The sequence below is a fragment of the Lipophrys pholis genome (genome assembly GCF_963383615.2).
Source record: "Lipophrys pholis genome assembly, chromosome: 15".
Taxonomy (NCBI): Eukaryota; Metazoa; Chordata; class Actinopteri; order Blenniiformes; family Blenniidae; genus Lipophrys; species Lipophrys pholis.
This window is the reverse complement of record NC_137642.1, coordinates 20,738,878-20,757,526: the sequence shown is the minus strand read 5'-3', so window position 1 is coordinate 20,757,526 and position 18,649 is coordinate 20,738,878. Positions and strand designations below refer to the sequence as shown.

The following is an 18,649-nucleotide window of genomic DNA, read 5'->3' as shown; positions in this document are numbered from 1 at the left end:
GCTGTCAGAGGTGCTCAGAGTGGCTGACTTCTAATGGAAAATCAATAGCGGGGAGTGATTTACAGCACTCACAAGCACTCACGGGGTCGGCCCTATGGATGGTAGCAAGAGGCTGTACGTCAATGTCACCGAGGCCGTGGAGAAGGAGGAGGAGGAGGAGGAGGAGGAGGAGGAGGAGGAGGAGGGAGGGGGTAGAAATGGTCCCGGACGGAGAGGCTTCGCGACTTCGCCGGCGTTCCCCGACTCTCTGCTGCAAAACGCTCAGTGCGGGCCCAATCAAATAAAGGTAATGTATGGCAGTAATGCTATGGATTTTCCATCAACCTATGGCTTGTCACTTAGCTCGATGACCCAAGGAGCGGCTCAAACTTGGTAAAGATTAGTGCACCTATCAACCGCCGATGGAAAAGGTCACGCTCTCCAGGAGCTCTGCGGCTAATGCAGTGTGCGCGTGCCGACGTGCGCGCCGCCGACTTCTATTTGTCTTTCCGGGCTGTAAATTCAGCTCCGGGTCGGCAAACATAGACAGAATTCAGGTGGTAATTTCATTAGCAGAGGCACCTAACGCTATCAGCCCCAAACCAAACAGCATTACATGGTGACCTTATTACACCTCTGACCAGCAGCCGATCCCACACCACTGGATAAATTCATCTGGTGGCCGCATTACTGACAGGAAGAACAGCGCCTGTATAAAAGCAGATTCTATGATGCCTAACCAGAGCAGAGGATTAACTGAACAGTGGTCAGGTGATGCCAGCTGCTGTTTTTCACCCTCGCATGTTGAACGCTGTTGGATGCGGAGGCGTGTCCTTTCTACCTCCCTTTCTCCATGACCTGATTTCTGACAATTGAATTCGAAGTAAGTCCCGGTTTCTCTGAATTACACCTTTGTGAAAGAACCGATCAAGGTCATCGTCGTTCAGGGTTCACAATTCTGCTCTTCCTCACACATTATCGCCCGTGATTATGTGGAGGAGACCGACCATTACAGTACGTTGATGATGTATGTGCCTTATTCTTTGCATATTTAATTATGTTGTAACTTCCTATTCCATGGAACGCAAGGCTGTGCAGTCAAGCTTACTGTTGTACCCAAGTTTATGAATTCATGCTACACAGTGTAGCAGAAAATACACTTAAGACGGCCAAAATCCTGTAGTTTGATGGTTCCTTTACATTGTCAGTTCCATTTTCCCCATTCACACTCATATCTAACGTGCCTCTGAGAGAAACTTGAAATGTAATGAGAGAGTGAACACTGCATCTGCAGAATGAAATGAATGAATTTACATACCATGTCCAAGAAGCGCTTCTATGCTTTAGGATGTTTATCGTTATTTGGGTGATGGATTTAAAAAAAAAAAACTGATACCACAAGCAACCACCAGGGGGCAACAAAGCTGATTTAGTGTTGTTTTCTGTGGCCTATCATGTTGTACATCTTCAGAGGTAAACAATAAAGCAACAATATTAACAGTTGGCTAAAAATAAATTGGATATATCACCAGACTAAATTCAAAGCAACTACAACTACTGGTAGAATCAGCATTCGTAGCAAAGTAGTGTCACGAAATGCTGGCGAAAGCTAATGCTTTTCCCGCTGACTTTTAGAGAGTGTTGGATCGACACAACCCATGCAAATAGTCTATTTTTAGTTTTTATGTTTCTCAAAAGGGATCATTTAATGTCAGAACGGTGCAGGTAGACACGGAGGCGGGAGGGCTAAGATTCTGTTTCTGTGTGAATCACTGAATGTTTTGCAAATGTACACACTTGATGAGGATGGCTTAGATTTATCCGATGAAGCTGTGAGATTTAATGAGTTCTTAAAATGGCAAAGAGTGAAGAATTTAGGTTCAACTTGAAGTGGAGAAATCAGCAAAAATTTAATAAAATGTTTGGATTGAAAGATGTGAAATCTGTGGTTGTCAGTTTTGAGCAATCCCAAAAAAAAAAAAGGGTTTCAACAGAATTATGTATACAAGCCTGAAATATCATTGATCCTCAGAAACTGGGTTAGAGGTCAAATGCTACGCCGCGCACTAAATATAATTTGCGAGACCGAGAGGGTCTTTGATGAGAACTATTGAGTGAGGAGTGAATCATATTTCATGGTTTCTGTTTAGAAGTGGTCAATAATCGGGAGGATCTGATGGGTTTGTGGGTCGCCATTCCACAGAGAATGTTCACTTCCGAAGTCTCGCTCAATAAACGAGAAATCAAAGCCGTGGTTCCTGAGAAACGGAGTCGGGCAGGCCTGGGATTCTACTTCAGGGTTCAGTAAAACATATTGGTGGAGAAACAGCTCATCTAATCAATTGGCTATCCGATGACCTTCAGCGGCCTGCGCCTGCGAGACGTGCCGATCATGAGACTGAACGAGGGGACCTGAACACAATCGCTGGCCTGTGACGGCCCGGGGAAGTTTCCAATGCAAATCAGCCACAGGGATTTTTCAATTCATCGCGGTGCGATGCAAAGTCCCTTTCATGCTGCAAGCTGCAAAGGCGGGATTCCATCCAGCCCGAGTGTGCCGCACACACGACGCTCAGGCAAACGAGTCTGCTTTGACTGCCCGCAAATGATTCCAGACACAGGACGTGATTGGATTCATTGGCGTGACAAAGAGGGAAATGAGACGCAAAGCTTTCAGAAAGTCCTTAGTCACCGTCTGAACTCTTCTCAGGCGAGTGTGCTCACATCACGCCGATTCATGGACGAGATACGTTTTAAACAAGGGAAATCTAGGTTGGTTCCGGAGACTTGTGATCTCAAAAACCTGGCTGGATTTGGTTCCCCCAATGTTGTCAAACATAAGGCCAATGGTCCTACACCAGCCCGTAAGGTTTAAAAAAACAAATAAATAAAAATTCCAAAGACTTTTTCTGTTGAACACAACTGCTTTTGTAAGATGGATTTATTTACAGAAGATGGTAAGAGTAGCAGACACGACACAACACTAAGGATTCAAGTGAAAACTTCCATCGTCTTCTATGTGTCCATTCACACAGCAACGGTGCTCCCAAGGTGGAACTTTTAGAAAATGCCCCGACTCCATCTCTGTGCAAACCGTGCGTCAATGCAACTTTTCTGAAACACTGCCACTGTGCACGCGCACCAAGGTAAGCAGTTTTGCCAATGTGTGAGTAGACGGACAATAACAACGATGGCGGCCTCCAGAGTGTCACGACTCCTGTGATTTGGTCGCTTTCCAATTGGGAGTCACCATAATAACAATTCAACTTCATCCGATTGTCCATACAAATGCCCGTGTACTCTCAATTGTTAATGCTTACAACATGTTGCTCTCTGCACGCATGTGCGTTGTGGCCCATTACGAAAACAAACCGACAAATTCACAGAGTGAAGCAGCTCTTTTCTTAATAACGGCAGCAGGTTCACGCTGGTTTTCAGTCCGCTGGATTGGTTGTTTTGTTTTTGACGTCCAGAGGATCTCGTGTGATTGGAGCCACAGTGCTGATTCAGTTCAATGGGTGTGAGAGAAGGTTTTCGTGTCTGAAAGTCTTTGGATCCCCGTCAAGTCAAACTGAAACTGGAGTCATGTGACCACACTGCATTAAACACACTACATCTCCTTCGGAATTTTTTTTTTTTTTTTTTTTTTTTTTTTGGTAGCTGTTAGAACAAACTTTGGCTGAAGCAACAGGTCAGAAGACAGCGCAGAGTGTGTGTACCGTGGCTGAACGCAGTGGCTGCTTGTTCCCAGCCGGGCAGGGTTCAGAGTCTGATGCTTCTTTCCATGACGTCAGCCGGCAGCAGAAGCAGCAGCAGAAGTAGCAGCAGAAGCAGCAGCAGAAGCAGCGCACAACTGGCATGAAGCTACAGGCCTGGTTCACACAGAGCCACCCCCCCTCCCAGCATGCTCTTCTTCCTCTCTTTTTCGCCACACATACACACATCAGGAGACGTTCCTCCAAAGCACACAAGCCCGCTGCACAGTGCAAACAGAATTCCTCACCAGCCGTAACCAGGACATGCTTTTCCAGCTTAATGCTCCCGATATCCCGTAACGTCAGACTCAAAGCAAACATGTGAGCTGGAATCACAACGTGTTGCGGCCTGCCAGCGACAGTAACAATTATGTGGAGTAAAACAGGGACGGGGCTACGGATTGGAATACAGCGGAGCAGGCCTTTCTCCATACATGACACGACTACAACGAGAAAGTTGTTGGTCAACTGAGGGTGTAAACTGATTTTAAAGAAGCTAAGTAAGAAACAAAAGTCACAAACTGATAAAAGTGGAGATCAGGAACATCTGAGGCCTTATTTACACAACGTTTCAAAGTGAAAATGAATTCTTTTTGTGTTGAAAACGAGCTCCGTTTACACAGAAACAGGAAAAACGCTTACAATGATGTAGTTTCACTGTTGGGCCACAAGAGGGTGCCATTGGTTTTTGTAATGAAACCACACACATGCGCGCAGAGGTTAATACATTAAAGATATCATCAATTGCGAGTACAAGGGAAGTTGGACTGTTATTCCGGGTGACTCTTAACTATAAAACTATCAAGTCCCAAGAGAATATGGACATTCTGGAAGCCACCATCATTAATATTGTCCATCGACTCCCACGTGCAGAACTTTTGTTTTGTTGGAATTTATTTGGTCAATCACATGGTTCCCTGCTTCCCATGACGTACAGAAGATGTGTCTGAGGTCATTTGCAAAGACATCAACATGATCTACTTCAAGTTAACTCTACCAGAAAACATCTTTAAAAGATACTTCCCATAAAAGGAATCACTTCTTCACAGAGAATAAACCAATACAGGAAAACAAGGCCATTACCACTCATTGCCTGAATCGATCACACCAAAGTCGACGTGTTTAAAAAAACAAACAAAGAGAACAGTTTTAAATGTTGTGAAACTGACCGTTAATCTTTTTTTACAGTGCGAATGGAGATCTGGCGAGATCAAGTGTACAAGCGGGCTCTTGTCCACACTATGCCCTTGGTAGTTTGGGAGTTTTTCGTGACGGCAAGACTCGGAAACCCGGAGATTTTCGGAGAAATTTGAATGCAGGAAATATGTGTTTTGTACGACTGTAAAAGACGGATTTCCTTCAGAAAGGTACTGACAACGTATTAGAGATGAACAACAATTAAAAGTGGGTCCAAAATTTTTGATTCTTCCTGCACGGATTCTGGTAGAGTTTTTGTAATTATCGTGAATCATCATCATCATCATCGCAACACTAAAAAGCATTATCGTATGTTTTAACTGATAGTGTGCAGTCGCCCTTTTCAAACTGACTGAAACACTAAACAAGCCTTTGTTGGTGAGGTACTTCACACATAGTAAAGTTATTCTTGTTAGATAAACATGGAGAAAGAATGAGAAAAATAGCTAAGGGATGTCTGTGAAGCCGTCAGTGTTTCCTTTCTGTTTTTGCGTCCTCCCCCCTTCCCCCCCGTGACATTTCTCAGACGCACCACAGAACGAGTCCGAGGCGCTGCTATTGGTCGAGTGCAGCATCGGGACTTCTGTACTATGTTTCAGGAAAGCAATAAAAATGTTATCCAAACCTTCCGGCAAACCGCAGCTTCATTCCTTTCTGTGCTCGGCAGAAGGTATGGGACATCATTCATTAGACCAGAAGAGAGACCAACAAATATGATATGAGGCTGCTAATGCTGGGAAGACATCCACACAGTAACTGTGAGAATGAGCAAATTTAGGAACAAGATGAAGTACTGCCTTGTACCTGTATCCCTCCATCCACCAGAATAACTCCTCTTGGCATTACTGTCACTCTTATGAAAGACAAACTGATGGCCGTTATCAAAAGTGAATGAATTTTGGAAACAAGGAAATTCTCATTTCATAAAAAACCTCCAGTAGAAACATACAGACGTCACTCAGAAGCGTGGGGGGGGGGGGGGGGATTAAATTAGATCCATCTTGCATAACCCTTACACACGCTGGTGTGAAATCGTGTCAAACGTCATGTTGAGTGAGGCGATGAAACTCTAATCAGCACATCACATAAACGTCACTTCTGTTCCTAAATACTTTACAAATGTTAGAAAATGATTTTTCAAAATGTGTAAAAGGCTTTTCAGGTTTTTGGGGGGGATCAATCCCAGAGTAAAATATGTCCAAGTAATTGCTAATATACTGTAGTGCAGCATGTGTGGGCTTACTGATGAAAACTAGATGGGACATGATAATAGAATGTATAATAATTAAGGGCTCTGTAATCAACTAATCACTAATGTGTCTCATAATAAATGAAGTAAGTAAGTAAGTAAGTAAATAAATAAGATTTATTCAGTCAGGTTATTTTTTGAATTTCAAATGCCCACAATTGTTTTTAATAAAACTCTTAGCGTTGGCGTGGGTGTACTCGCTCGTGGCTACATGTTTAGCATTGGCGTGATAGCGAAGACCCGAATTGCGTTTGGTGACATAAAAAAAAAAATTGGATTGCTCTTATCCGTTTCGCACATCACACTCATCAGCTCGGAAAAACGATGAGGAATAAGCAAATAAATGGTGACTTTCATTTGGGACCAAGCTGGAAACCCCCCCCCCCCCCCCCCCCCTCAAAAAAAGCAACAGCCCATCTCTCACGACACTCCAGCTGCCTCACACACTCGAGTGGAACAAAGTTTCTCAGATGCGCTGAATAAAACGTCCCTTGTAGCGTGTCAAACTAAAGCATGATGAAATGTGTGAATTTGTTCAATGAGTTCTTGTTTTGATGAATCAAAGTTCAAGCATTAAAGAGTCAGCCCCTACTGTCAATGTTTGTAGATGATAGTGTTTTGATCTTAATCTGACCGAGCAACTTTGATTATCCTATAAGTGTAAATTCTTGTTATTGATATCCTGCTTTATCCCCCCCCAAAAGAAATCTGAGATCTTATTATTTTTTATATTTTACCCTCCAAAAGTTAAGGGCTTATATGTTGTACGAGGTAATAACGGGAAATGTAAGACTGGCACTCAAAATGACATCACTGGGAGGTGAATCAAGTACGAAAACACCGAGCCGGGTGGCCAGATACGGTTTCTTGGAAATCTTATATATTAGAAAACATCAGTTCTATTTCAATCCAGCAGTAGAAGCCGCATTACGCACTGGCTCCCTCGAACATCAATGGCGTTGACGTAACATGACAGAAAGAAGTCTTAATGGATGGAACTTACTGGGTCGGGCAATTACCGGGAAAACAGATCGTAAATATCAGTATTTGCGTCCCGTTTATAGGTCCTGCATCACATTCAATCTCTTCGATGTGGATTCAGTTTATGTGAGAAAATCCATTAGTCGGGCATGCTGCAGTCCATGGCGGCTATCATTTTACCGCGGACACATTGCAATAAAATACAGCACTGCAAATGATTGCTGCACCGCAATATGTCGATCGGAATATTGTCTTTAAGCAAAAAATACATTACATTATTTACATTTGTGCAACAGTATCTGAACGTGTGACAGCCTGTGGTAATGCTCAAGTGACAAACAATAGTTTTATGGGTGTGTGTGGGTGGGTGTGTGTGTGCGGGTGTGAGTATGTGTGCGTTAAGGGCGAGTCTGCAATCTTTGGATTCACAAACAATGGACCAGAGCTTCCTTGGAATAGCAAATAAAAGTATTTATACTAATCACTGTTTCCGATGTCGTCCGAGTGGAATTATATGATGATTGCCGTTAACCATGTCACCAACGACTCCAGGCTTAAGTTGCAAAGTTCACAGACAAAAAGCACTAAAAAAAACAACCGAGGTGACCAGCTCAGGTATAGCTTATACTGCATTTGTACGCAAAGGAGTTGATTCTATCCGTATATTTTGGCTGCTCGCTTATTGGAGTTAGTTGCTCTTTAAGAAACTGGCAATTTGACAACAGGGAGAGAATAGGAAATCGATGGACAGACAGACGGATGGACGGGTGCCAGGGCAGGTAGTCGATGCAAACAGGCACAAAGAAAAGCTAAGAGCTTTTCATTTAAATTGCTAAATATAGAAGATGTATAATTTATGTGACGATCACTCCTGGGCATGGAGCTCACCCTCATTTATCTTCGTCTCTTAGATGGAGCGCTGATTCATAAAGGTCAAAAAGAAAAAGAATCCCAACAGTTGAAATAAAAATAAAAAAAAGGTAGATTGAAACACAAAAAAAAGGCTTAAAATGTCTTAAACGGCAAGAACCACTAGAAATGGTAAAAAAAAGGGAAAACAAAGAATACCGACAAGAAAACAAAAAGTAAAACAGATTAAAACAAATGACATAGCTAAGTTTGCTGCAATGTTTAAATGTGGCTAAAAAAAAAAGGTCCAACCAATTAAAAAGGTCTAAACAAGAAATGGCCCAAATGCCTAAAATTGGAAGAGAAAAGCTTTTAAAAGTAAACTGGCCTATATGACTAAAAAAGCTAATATTGCTCAAATGGCTGCGTTTAACGAAAACCAAAAGAAAACGGATAAAGAGAAAACAGACCACACCTCTAAAATTCCTCGAAACTACTATTAGGAAAGTCACCAAAAACACTCCTAAAACAATTGATATCGCTCAAATGTCTATTTTGGTGATAAAAAGAGCGTCTACATCCGTGTGCTCGGACAACTTCAAGCTTCTATATTAGGAGCAACTGAGACAAAATGAAACAAGAATGAACAACTGAGACCCGTTAAGACTTCTGAACAAAGAAGCTCTGTTCCTCTAAACCACTACATTATGAATGAAAGGCGGAGAATCTTGGTAATGTTGCGTCTAAGAATAGAAACAGTGTGAGGCCTGTTTGAATCCAGGATCACTGAATAGTTCACGAAGGTACAGTCACTCCTTACCTCCCTCACACTGTGTCTTACACTTATTTGACTGTGTAAAAAAAAAAAAAAAAAGGCTAAAAGATCAAAAGTGTCTTCCAGTTTTCCTCTGAACTCAAAATTCCAAGTCATTTTCAATGTTGACCAATGGAGTGACGTTTTTGAATCACACTTTTATGTAGAGCACTGTTATAATGTGTCGTCATGAATCCTGGTTTTTTTTATTCACGATTTTATTTTGAAGTCGTTTCCTCTCTTCCAAAGTAAGACGAGTCCTAAGCGGGCTGTAGCTTCCTGTTTAACATCTTTGCAGACTACCAGCACCTGCAACGCAGCCTCCGATTGTGTCTTTTTATCAATATCAATATGGGCGCAACCTATCTAGTTACAATAGTAATCCCAAAGTTGTGACGAACTGGAACACTGCAGTATTTTTCCAAAGGAAGTGAGGTCATTCCGTACTCGGGCATTTTCAGTTTAGAGAAAACTACGACACCTCGTAACTCAGTTGAACATGCTTTCATCAGAATATACACATCGCCATAAATCACTGGCTGTCACAACTGGAAAATTAAGTTCTGCGTGAACTCCAGCAGTGATTCCAGGACACTGGAAAAACCGCTTCAAGTCAAACCACTTTCACGCCGACTTTCCTTTTAAACGTTCTCCCGCCTCACGGCATCACAGCTCCGGGGAGTAGATTGCTCAACTCTGCCCTTCTTTATGTGTGAATGTGAACATTGGCCAGTTTGATTCTCTGCGTCATGTTCTTTCTTTCTCCGTTTATTTCTCACGTGTTTCATCGGGTGGTGTGAAAGGCAAATACGACGCATCAATCTACAGCATCTCCTTCTACATTCTACATTGTGATGTAATATATATATATATATATATATATATATATATATATATACACAAACAATGCATTTTCACTTTACACTGAACCGCATAAGCCGGGCCTCATTTCCTCCCTCTGTCCCGGGTCATAATGTTATGGCTGATGGTTGTACGATCGTCATATTGACAAACGATGGCGCGACAGTCACCAGTGGCTAGGTTAATGCGCCTCAAAACCTAGCAGTGCGAACATAAGCAATTTATTGTTTATTTCTGAGTTATTCGACTGCACGGCGCACCGCGAGGGTTTGATTTAGATAAAAAGAGGTGTTTTGCTAAGTGACTTTAACTGATGAGTGCTTCCTGGAAACTGTTAGTGGAGATGATTTATCAGTGTCGGCATAAAATGCACGACTTGATTGTGTACTTATTTAAAAGGGTTGTTATTTACCCAGAAAGCATGAAAATGTACATCTGCGAGGTTTTCTCGTGCAACGTGTCATGTCCATGTGAAACAGGCAGCTGAAACAAACCACTAAAAAAACAACTTTCAAAACTTCAAACCGTTTGAGTCAACGGGGTTTCAGCCTTTCTGTCACTTTTGGGCGGCAGTTTAAGAGGCCGCCGCCGCCGCCGCCTCACTTCCCTTAACCCAGTGGAAAGAGTTGCGGTTAGTCAGGGGTTCCTATGTAGATGACAAGGTACGATATGAAGGATGACTGAGCTCCGGCTTTCTTTGAAACTACCAAAAGAAAAAAGAAAAAATGCAATCGGTTGTTTATAATAAAAAGGGTGTGAATAAAAACAGAGTTCAGAGTTTGAATCAGACGCTGCGGCCGTATGAAGCGCGTCCCCTCACTGTTTGATCTACAGCATCGCTTCAGTCAGAGTCACATGAAGCCTCAGGTTACAACTTCTCTCCATAAACACTACAGAAGGACATACCACATGCATAGTACATCCACTTTTACTAAATACTGGTCAACTGAATGAATAGCTTATTATACCGACTGCTTCTCTGTGTAATCCAGACGGTTAAGTGGTGCCACAGCAGCACATTGTGAACTGATGACACAAGGCAGCGGCCTTGCAGCTGCAACTACGGTTGAAAATGTACTTGTCGCATTACTTACAAGTAAAATAATGAGAGGCAACAATGTTTGTGAAAGTTCCTTTTGCTGTAATTCTGTGCCTGGAGGCAATACAGTAAACACTGCGTTCGCAGATGTTCTAGAGCTGTGATTCTCAGCTGGTGGGTCGCGGGCCGGTTCTATGATAAATAACACTGTATCAAGTTAAAACATTTAGTAAAGAAACGGTAATTACATATATTTCTGCGAACCGCACTTGTGCATATCCAGATTTTGTGTGGCTGCGAAAAGGACTCCAGAGTTTCGTGTTTTTCAAGATAAAAGGAACTTTTATCAAATGATGGTTACGTTTCTGTTCATGTTCGGATGCAAGAACTGTCTCATCAACTTCCACAAATGAGGATTTTTGATTTCACTTATGTACGTGCGGCTGCTGTGGTCCTCCTCAGTTTATTAACTTTACTCTGAAGGGCATGTTGCACAGAAAAATATATAAAAGGTGTGTTTTTAACATGTATATGTATATTGTTGGTTGAAATCGGAAAAAAAAAAGTGGGTCGTGACTTAATGACCAGGATGAGACGAGTTGAGACGGCCTGTTCTAGAAATACCAGGAGTAGAAAAACCTTATTACAATATCTTGGCTGTTAATGTCAATGAGATATTGAACTTGTGACTCCGGCAGTGTGGAGAGTATCCGGGGAGAAACTTCACTAAAGTGTCTCACGGAAGACGTTAGACGGCAGCAAATGTGTTCAGCTGTATTTACTGGAAAAGAATGCTGCAGCGCGGAAAGTTGTAAACAAAGGGAGCGAGCGCCCTGTCAAAAGCCTCCTAACAAGAGTCTGGAGGACGAGGCAGAAAATGGAAACGAGCTGAAAACAGTAGTATATCAAGGGAACGGTTCATACATGCGGCTCCTTTAGGAGACTTTATCTTTATCTGAACAAACTAATCCGATGCTGGCTCGGGGCTCGCTGGAACGACAACGTGATCTCATTTACGAGTGGTCGGGTTACGGGATATTCATGGGATAAATTAAAGATTAAATTAAATTAAACACGTCAATTTTGACTGATTAATTGCAGAAAAAAGAAATGTTTTAAAAAGAAAAAGAATTCACTGAAAGGTGTTTTACTTTTACACCCTCGGGGGCCAATGGACTCCATCTTGAAACAGATGAGGGTACATGAATGGAAATTTGCAGTTTGAAATGCCGTCGAAATCGAGGTGTGGATGAGGTTCCGGCCGCAGGCAAAATATGCACAGAATTTAGATTTCAACAAAGCAATTTAAGTCTTTTTGTTTCACCTTAATACCCTGGAGCAAGGCGATTACGGTTAACCCCAGTAGTCTAGTCAACAAAACACAACTGTTGACATGGCAGGTACAAAAACCCAAATGGAGAAACAATTATATGCATATGAAGAATAAACTTAACCCTTTCAGCCCCGAGTCGCCACAAGACGGGGGTTAAGCGTGAACAGCCACAACTCAAACGACACGATTAAATTCATGTGTGAATCGTCTGGATGAACATTTTACGTACCTGGTAAAACTCTCTTAGCCATGTTTTCTGTAGGTGTTCAGGCTGGAAAGAGAAAAAAAATAAACATTGTTAGTGGTGTAGTTGCAGAAGACTTAAAAAGAGAAACACAGAAAGAGCATTGGCTCAGTCAGTTACAGTCGTCTTCCTGCTGAGGTTTTTCCTCACAACACTGTTTTTCACAACTTCACAAGAAAGCCACAAAAAAAAAAAAGTTTGCACGCAAAGCAGAACGTCTGCCCTTTTTTTTTTGGTGTCCACATGAGTACTGAAGCGACCCGGATGGACAATTATATGAGCTTAGAACAGTGATGGATACTGTGGAACCAATGCAAAGTATCAGGTTGGCTCTAATGTAAGTCAAAGTGTGAGGAAATGGTGCGTGAGACAATGTTGGGGTGTAAAGTGCATGTGACGTCATTCACAGGATCTTCTTGCAGTTTCCAATCCCGAGATCAGGTGTGTCTGCCAACAGCCATGTTTGTCCCCCCCCCCCCCCCCCGACCATCAAACAAAACTATTTAAATTGAACTGTGACAACAATCTTTAGTGATTTCATTTACAGCACGACTGGTTATGTTATATAAATAGAGATGTCATTTTTGTTAAAGCAACACAGAGCCAGTGTAAGAGGAACCGAAGAGCCACAGGTTGCCGACTCCAGCCTCCCCGCCATCGCTCCTTTTCCTCCCTTCCTTCAGCTCTGGCTGGATACCTCACGCTCTCCCTTTTTTCTTCTCTCTCATCCACTTTAAAAGGATATTCCCAGACCTGCACTTCATTTGGTTCATGCAGTGGAAACAAAGACAGGGCCCTGGGCAGTCTACCATTTAAGGAGAGATCTCCCCATGTCGATAACTGGGTCTCGTGTGTGTGTGCGTGTGTGTGTGTGTGTGTGTGTGTCCTAACAAGACTGGTCTAAAATAAGAATACACAAGGGATCTGTAGGTCCTGTTGGCATTTGGAAGGTTAAACAAACAAAACAAACAAACAAAAAAATAAAAGGTCAGTAGATCGGCCGCTTGTTGGCCTGCCCGTCTGTAATGTCGCGTTAGAGTGAGAATATCTTGAGACTACGGACCCGGCTCGCGAGTGGATTGTCTCTGGGTACTCCAGTTTTCTCCCAAAGTGTCTGAGGTTAACTGGTGAATCTAAACGGCCCGTAGGTGCGAATGTGAGTGTATAGTTGTGTCTCCTCCATAGCCAGTGCGATGAGACGGTGTAGAATGTTAATGGACGGACTCTTTCTATCCATAACTGGTCAGATTCTGGGATTGAGCAGTTTCTATGTGAGATTGCATGTTCTCAATGACCGTGTAATTACTTTCTGAAAGCGCGTGCTGGTTAGTGTAACCGGTGAATCTAGAATGCCCTTTGGAGTGTGTGTGTGTGTGTATCTATCTACTTTGTATTAACGTTTCATTGGACTGATGGAAGGACAGAACTGCTTCCCCAACAAAAATATAAAATATACATCTTCCCCAATATAAAAATGTCCCAGCACTGTCGTTTGGAGCCGAATTGTTTTAAGAATGTTCAACTAGTTTGGAGTGAAAATGTCACAATTGCTGCTCTCAGCCTTTAACCGCATGAGCAGTTGGACACTCATTGGTAGTTTTAATGCAGGTGATACTATCAACATTATGAATTAGTATTACAACATTAAAACCTAAATCTCATAGTTTTGTCTTTATTGCAGGCAGTCCAAATTTTATTGAATAATATATGAACAATTTAAAATTTCACTTCCAAGATAAAGATCCACCATGGATATTGAGACTTCAGTAGATCGTTTTCTCGTCTTTCCTCCAGATAACAGAAGTCTTTTCTTCCTCCTCATCACATCCCATGTTCCCACCAGCAAAGTGTCAATGGAGGAGCAGTTTGTTGACTATATGATCTTATTATTTATTTTTGGGGGGACTTTTGACTCCCACTTCGGGGCCACCAGGTTTGTAATAACCAATTAAAATTATTTAATTATTCAATCGCACAATTTTTGTGACTTATTCATGATTGATCACACTTTTCATTGTATTTACAAGTCGACTTTTTTGAATTAGGGCATGAAAGCATTTACATATAATTGATGACAATTCATATGATATTGTAATTACAATAAATGTGCTTTTTTCCCCTCATTTTAAAATGTAATCTTTATGATACAGTATATTAGAAACATTCATATATTGAACACCGTTTTTTTTAATTACTTTGATTGTAATACACAAGTCCTGAGATTTCTTCTCTGCAGTCTTATAAATTTGTCATTTGGCATATAAGTCAAAGTATTCTTTCGATGTATTTTTCTTTCATGTGGTCCGAAAACGTCATCATAAATAAACTTGCGTACGATGAGAGTAACCGATGGGGTCGAGAGCGGTTCTGTGATATATGCTGACTTTTCCAAGGGCACCTAAATGTCTCGAGCTTCAGCAACAGTGTGTGTGAATGTGTGTGTACCATCGTCCCAAGCCTAAGCCAGATCACACAGAGCATAGGCCTATATAAGGACATAAGCAGCGGACCTTGTCATCAGTCACATGGATGGAGGAAGAGAAAGAGAGAGTGAGACGGAGACGGGCGCTCTGAGGAACAACAAGCAGATCAGAAAAGTTGCCACCTGGCCATCCCGGTGAAATGTTGGCAGCGGCCGGACGCAGTCATACGTTCACGTCTCGGGTTTTAAGAGGCTAATCCTCCCGTGTGTGGGATCCCAGCGAAGGTACCATCCAGTAACATGACAGGACTTGACGAATCATCGGGATATTTTTAGCTCTTTCCATTGGTTGTTTCTCCCAGGGGCGTTGTTAGCCGAGATTTCAAAAGCGTTCGCAGTCCGATCGTATGGACGACATTCTTGTGGATTTCATTGCTCAAGAATCGCCCCAAAAATATGTAAAGTTCCCAAAAGAAAGTCTTTTTATACGAGGGCGACTAAAGTAGTGAGACCATACAAAAGTCTTTGTAAACAAGTCTTCACCTTTATTAAAAAAAAATACAGATTCAGTATACCGACTTCTCACGTTCTGAACTTGTCTGGAATATTCCGGAATGCGGGAGAAAAAAAAGGTGTCGTAAGAAGGTTGTGTGTCACGTCCATGGTCACTTTGCAGTAACGAGCGTTCGGGAATGTGGCAAACCCAACCAGCGCTTTTGACTGTACCGATTAAATCTATGTAGTTTTGTAAAAGCAGTCCGGGGCGAGCAGATGTTGGCCATCGAGGCGACGATCTGCCGCCGTACATCTATGCCATTCACCTTGTTCCCCATTTATCTGCACCTAATTTACAGCTAATTGGAAAGTGTGGCCCGAGCAGGCAGGAGAAGGTAAAAATAAACCCTATCGGCCTCCTCGGCCGCTCCACGAGGTATACCGCCTCTTCCTCCGAAAGTACTTTCACTCGCTCAGCTCTCTCCACCGCCTTTATTCTCTGCCAGAATCTCTGGTTCAACAGTCGATGGCCTACTTTTCAACCTGTGAGGGCATCTAAGAGATTCTGCCCTCATTTTCATCATCAGTCATAAATAAGAGGTGGATTTTAAAATAACACTAACGACTTCAGCTACTCGTTCTGACCCGTTTTTCAGTTCAGTTTATTGGCGCTCACTGGAAACAAATGTGACTTTCAGTTCGACAATAAATCCCCACATCTTTCTTTTCAGTTTGACCCGGCAGCGAAACCAGAGCAATCAGCTTTTCATTTAGCGAGGACAAGAATCCTGACTGGGATCTGTTTTGACTGGATATTTTCTGGATGTTCCCGCAGCAGCCCTGATTCGGTATGCCAACAAAAATCCACCATGCAAGCCTCATTTGCTTCGTTTAGCGAGGTCAACGTCACAATACTTTCTTTGGGCGTTGAGAATCCAATCTATAGCTATCACAAACGTCTTTCTGCCGAACAGTTAAATTTAACCTGAAAACCTCTTTTTCGACTGTTTCAGTTTCTAGATATTTTCCTTTTTGGTTTTAACCAAGAGGGAAACCCGCTGAACATGTCAATGTTTATTAAGGTCAATGGCTGATAATTCACCATTTGCAAAGTTCGACCTTTTGCGGACATAAATAACCTGCAAATTACTCTTCGCCAGTCGCCAGAGTTTGGGGCCGAGGCCAATGCGGTGACACAGTGAAAGTAAAAACGTTGAGTAATAAAATGTTGCGCAAAAGTTTTAAAGAAGAAAAAATAGAACTGGACATCTTTTTTGTTCACATGAATAGATCGTTTCTTCCAGTTTTTTTTTTTTTAATTCTTCTAAAGCGTTCCGTCGCATAAAGACGCACCAATTATGTTTCTGAGTAATCCACATTAAGCACCCAAACCTGTTTTATCGTGTATCTGCATGATTTTTTTTCCCAATGAAGTCTACCGACCAGGTCTCGAAATGAGCTGAGGAGTGCAAATATGCAGATATTAAATGTCAGTGTGAGGTGTGGTGATCTCTATTTGTGGGATATGATGAATCAGGTAATTGTTACTACGTGCCATCAAGTGTGTCTCATCGGCATGTAATCTCTGCTCCGAGTGCAGACAAAGCGAACAGTACACAGCAGCGCTGACTCCTCTCGAAATGAACCATTGGTCTGTGTGTTTCTATTGGATACCAAAGAAAGTTGGAAAACGATCAATACAGTCACAGTTTGGAGCACAGCGTGTTTTAAAGCCACAAAGGACTGTTTCTGTTTTGTTTTTTCAGCAGAAAATGTCAAAACGGAGTTGGAGTGTGGAGTACATGTACTTGATGCTTCATTTTAGACATTCATTTCAAAAGAGCACATTTTTGTTTTAACATTCTTGGTATCGGGACTGTTACTCAATAAAAAAAAAAACATCGACACAACAAGCTTCGTCATCTTCGAGAGTTCAAGAGTTAATGTTTGAGCGCTGAGCGAAGAGACAAAAATGTCATTGAAGATACTGGCGATTGCTCAATATAGAAGTTAAAAAGTTTCAGCCACAAGAGTTTGCAGTCAATAAACTACTTTGTGTCATTCTTTAGGAGTATTTCCATTGAGAGGAGCAGAAAGGAGACGATTAAACAATGGCTTTGTTTATTCTCTGAACGACACTATGCTGAATTGTCTTGTTTTATTCAACAACAATGTGCATTTTAGGAAACAATAAATAAAAGATTATTTCACTCGTGAACCGATGTGCCTTTAGGTATGACGTGTTACTTTCCATGAACAGTAAAATTGCAATAAAAGCCATTACAGTTCATGTGTGCCGCAGTCCACAGGTGTGCTGAACTGTGGGCAAATCTCATATAAACCATGGAGCACATGCAGATCCATGAAACGTCTGAACGTGAATCTCAGCTGGTGAAGCGGAGGTCAAAACCTTCGGTGCTCTGCAAAGTCTCCGAGGTCGTGACCTGGAATATTTCCCTCACTGAGGCCTGATGCAGCCAGCGGCTGTTTAAACTCAGACCGGTAGGGGGAAATTACGTCAAGGCCGGTCCTGTCAAAGCCCCCCCGTAGCGATTTGCTGGGAACACATGGCCACCACATGAGTTTGCTCCCTCTCCACCTACCCCTCGTGCCGTGATCCTGACACCTCTTTCCCTTGGCCCTCAGCTTGGGCTGCAGTGTTATTGTTTTCATTGGGTCCGGCCTGAATGCTCAGTCAGAACAACATAGCATCTCTTCTGGCCGTTGTCCATCCTTTTTTACAAACAAAGCACTCACTCTCTCAGGCTGCACTGGCTGAGGAAGGAAAGGCGCTCTTAAAAACCATCAGCTTTGCTCCGAGGAGATGATGAGGAGTCTTAAAAAAGCAACGGTTGCTTGGCTACACCTGCAACTAATAACAGACACTCGGGTCAGCCGCAGAAAAGAAAGAGCTCCAGAGCAAGGTGAAGCACAGTGTGGTTCTGATGTGTCTGCCACAATCAGCCATTACATGAATGCACAATTGCAGCTAAAAAAAGAATTGGCCTTCAGGACATGGACCACGTTAATGGTTTTTTTTTTTTGGGGGGGGGGGGTTCTTTGACCCAGAGGTCCTGGAGAGTCTGTGATAACATAAACTAATGTCATCGAGGTGCATGTCAATCATAAAAACAAGTCTGGATTACAAACTGAGGAGAAGTTACCAGGTAAGTAGGCCTCAAGAATGAATTCTACAGAAATGCAACATGGGGTTTGTAGGATCCTGTTTCTCTCTAAAAATGACATTTTCACCAAATGCAAATAATGTTGAGCCGCAAAACACATGCAACCCTCAAAACTAAAAGATATGAAGTACTTTGCACAATTTTGCTATAGAAACTGTATCTTTGCTTACATCTATCAGGTTTCTTGAATACAAATTAGAACATTACACATTTTGTGACTCATGTACTTATTTCAGCTTTTATTGC

At 42.2% G+C, this 18,649-nt stretch overlaps 1 protein-coding gene across 2 annotated transcripts in view; it reads right to left on the bottom strand.

Annotated features, from left to right (window-relative positions):
• inpp5a (inositol polyphosphate-5-phosphatase A) overlaps positions 1–18,649 on the bottom strand; it is a 165,029-nt gene that overhangs the window by 113,905 nt on the left and 32,475 nt on the right. For both annotated transcript variants that reach the window (XM_080481882.1, XM_080481881.1), the window contains exon 2: positions 12,287–12,328. In XM_080481882.1, coding sequence (XP_080338008.1) covers positions 12,287–12,328 — 42 coding nt within the window. The remainder of the gene's footprint in view (positions 1–12,286; positions 12,329–18,649) is intronic.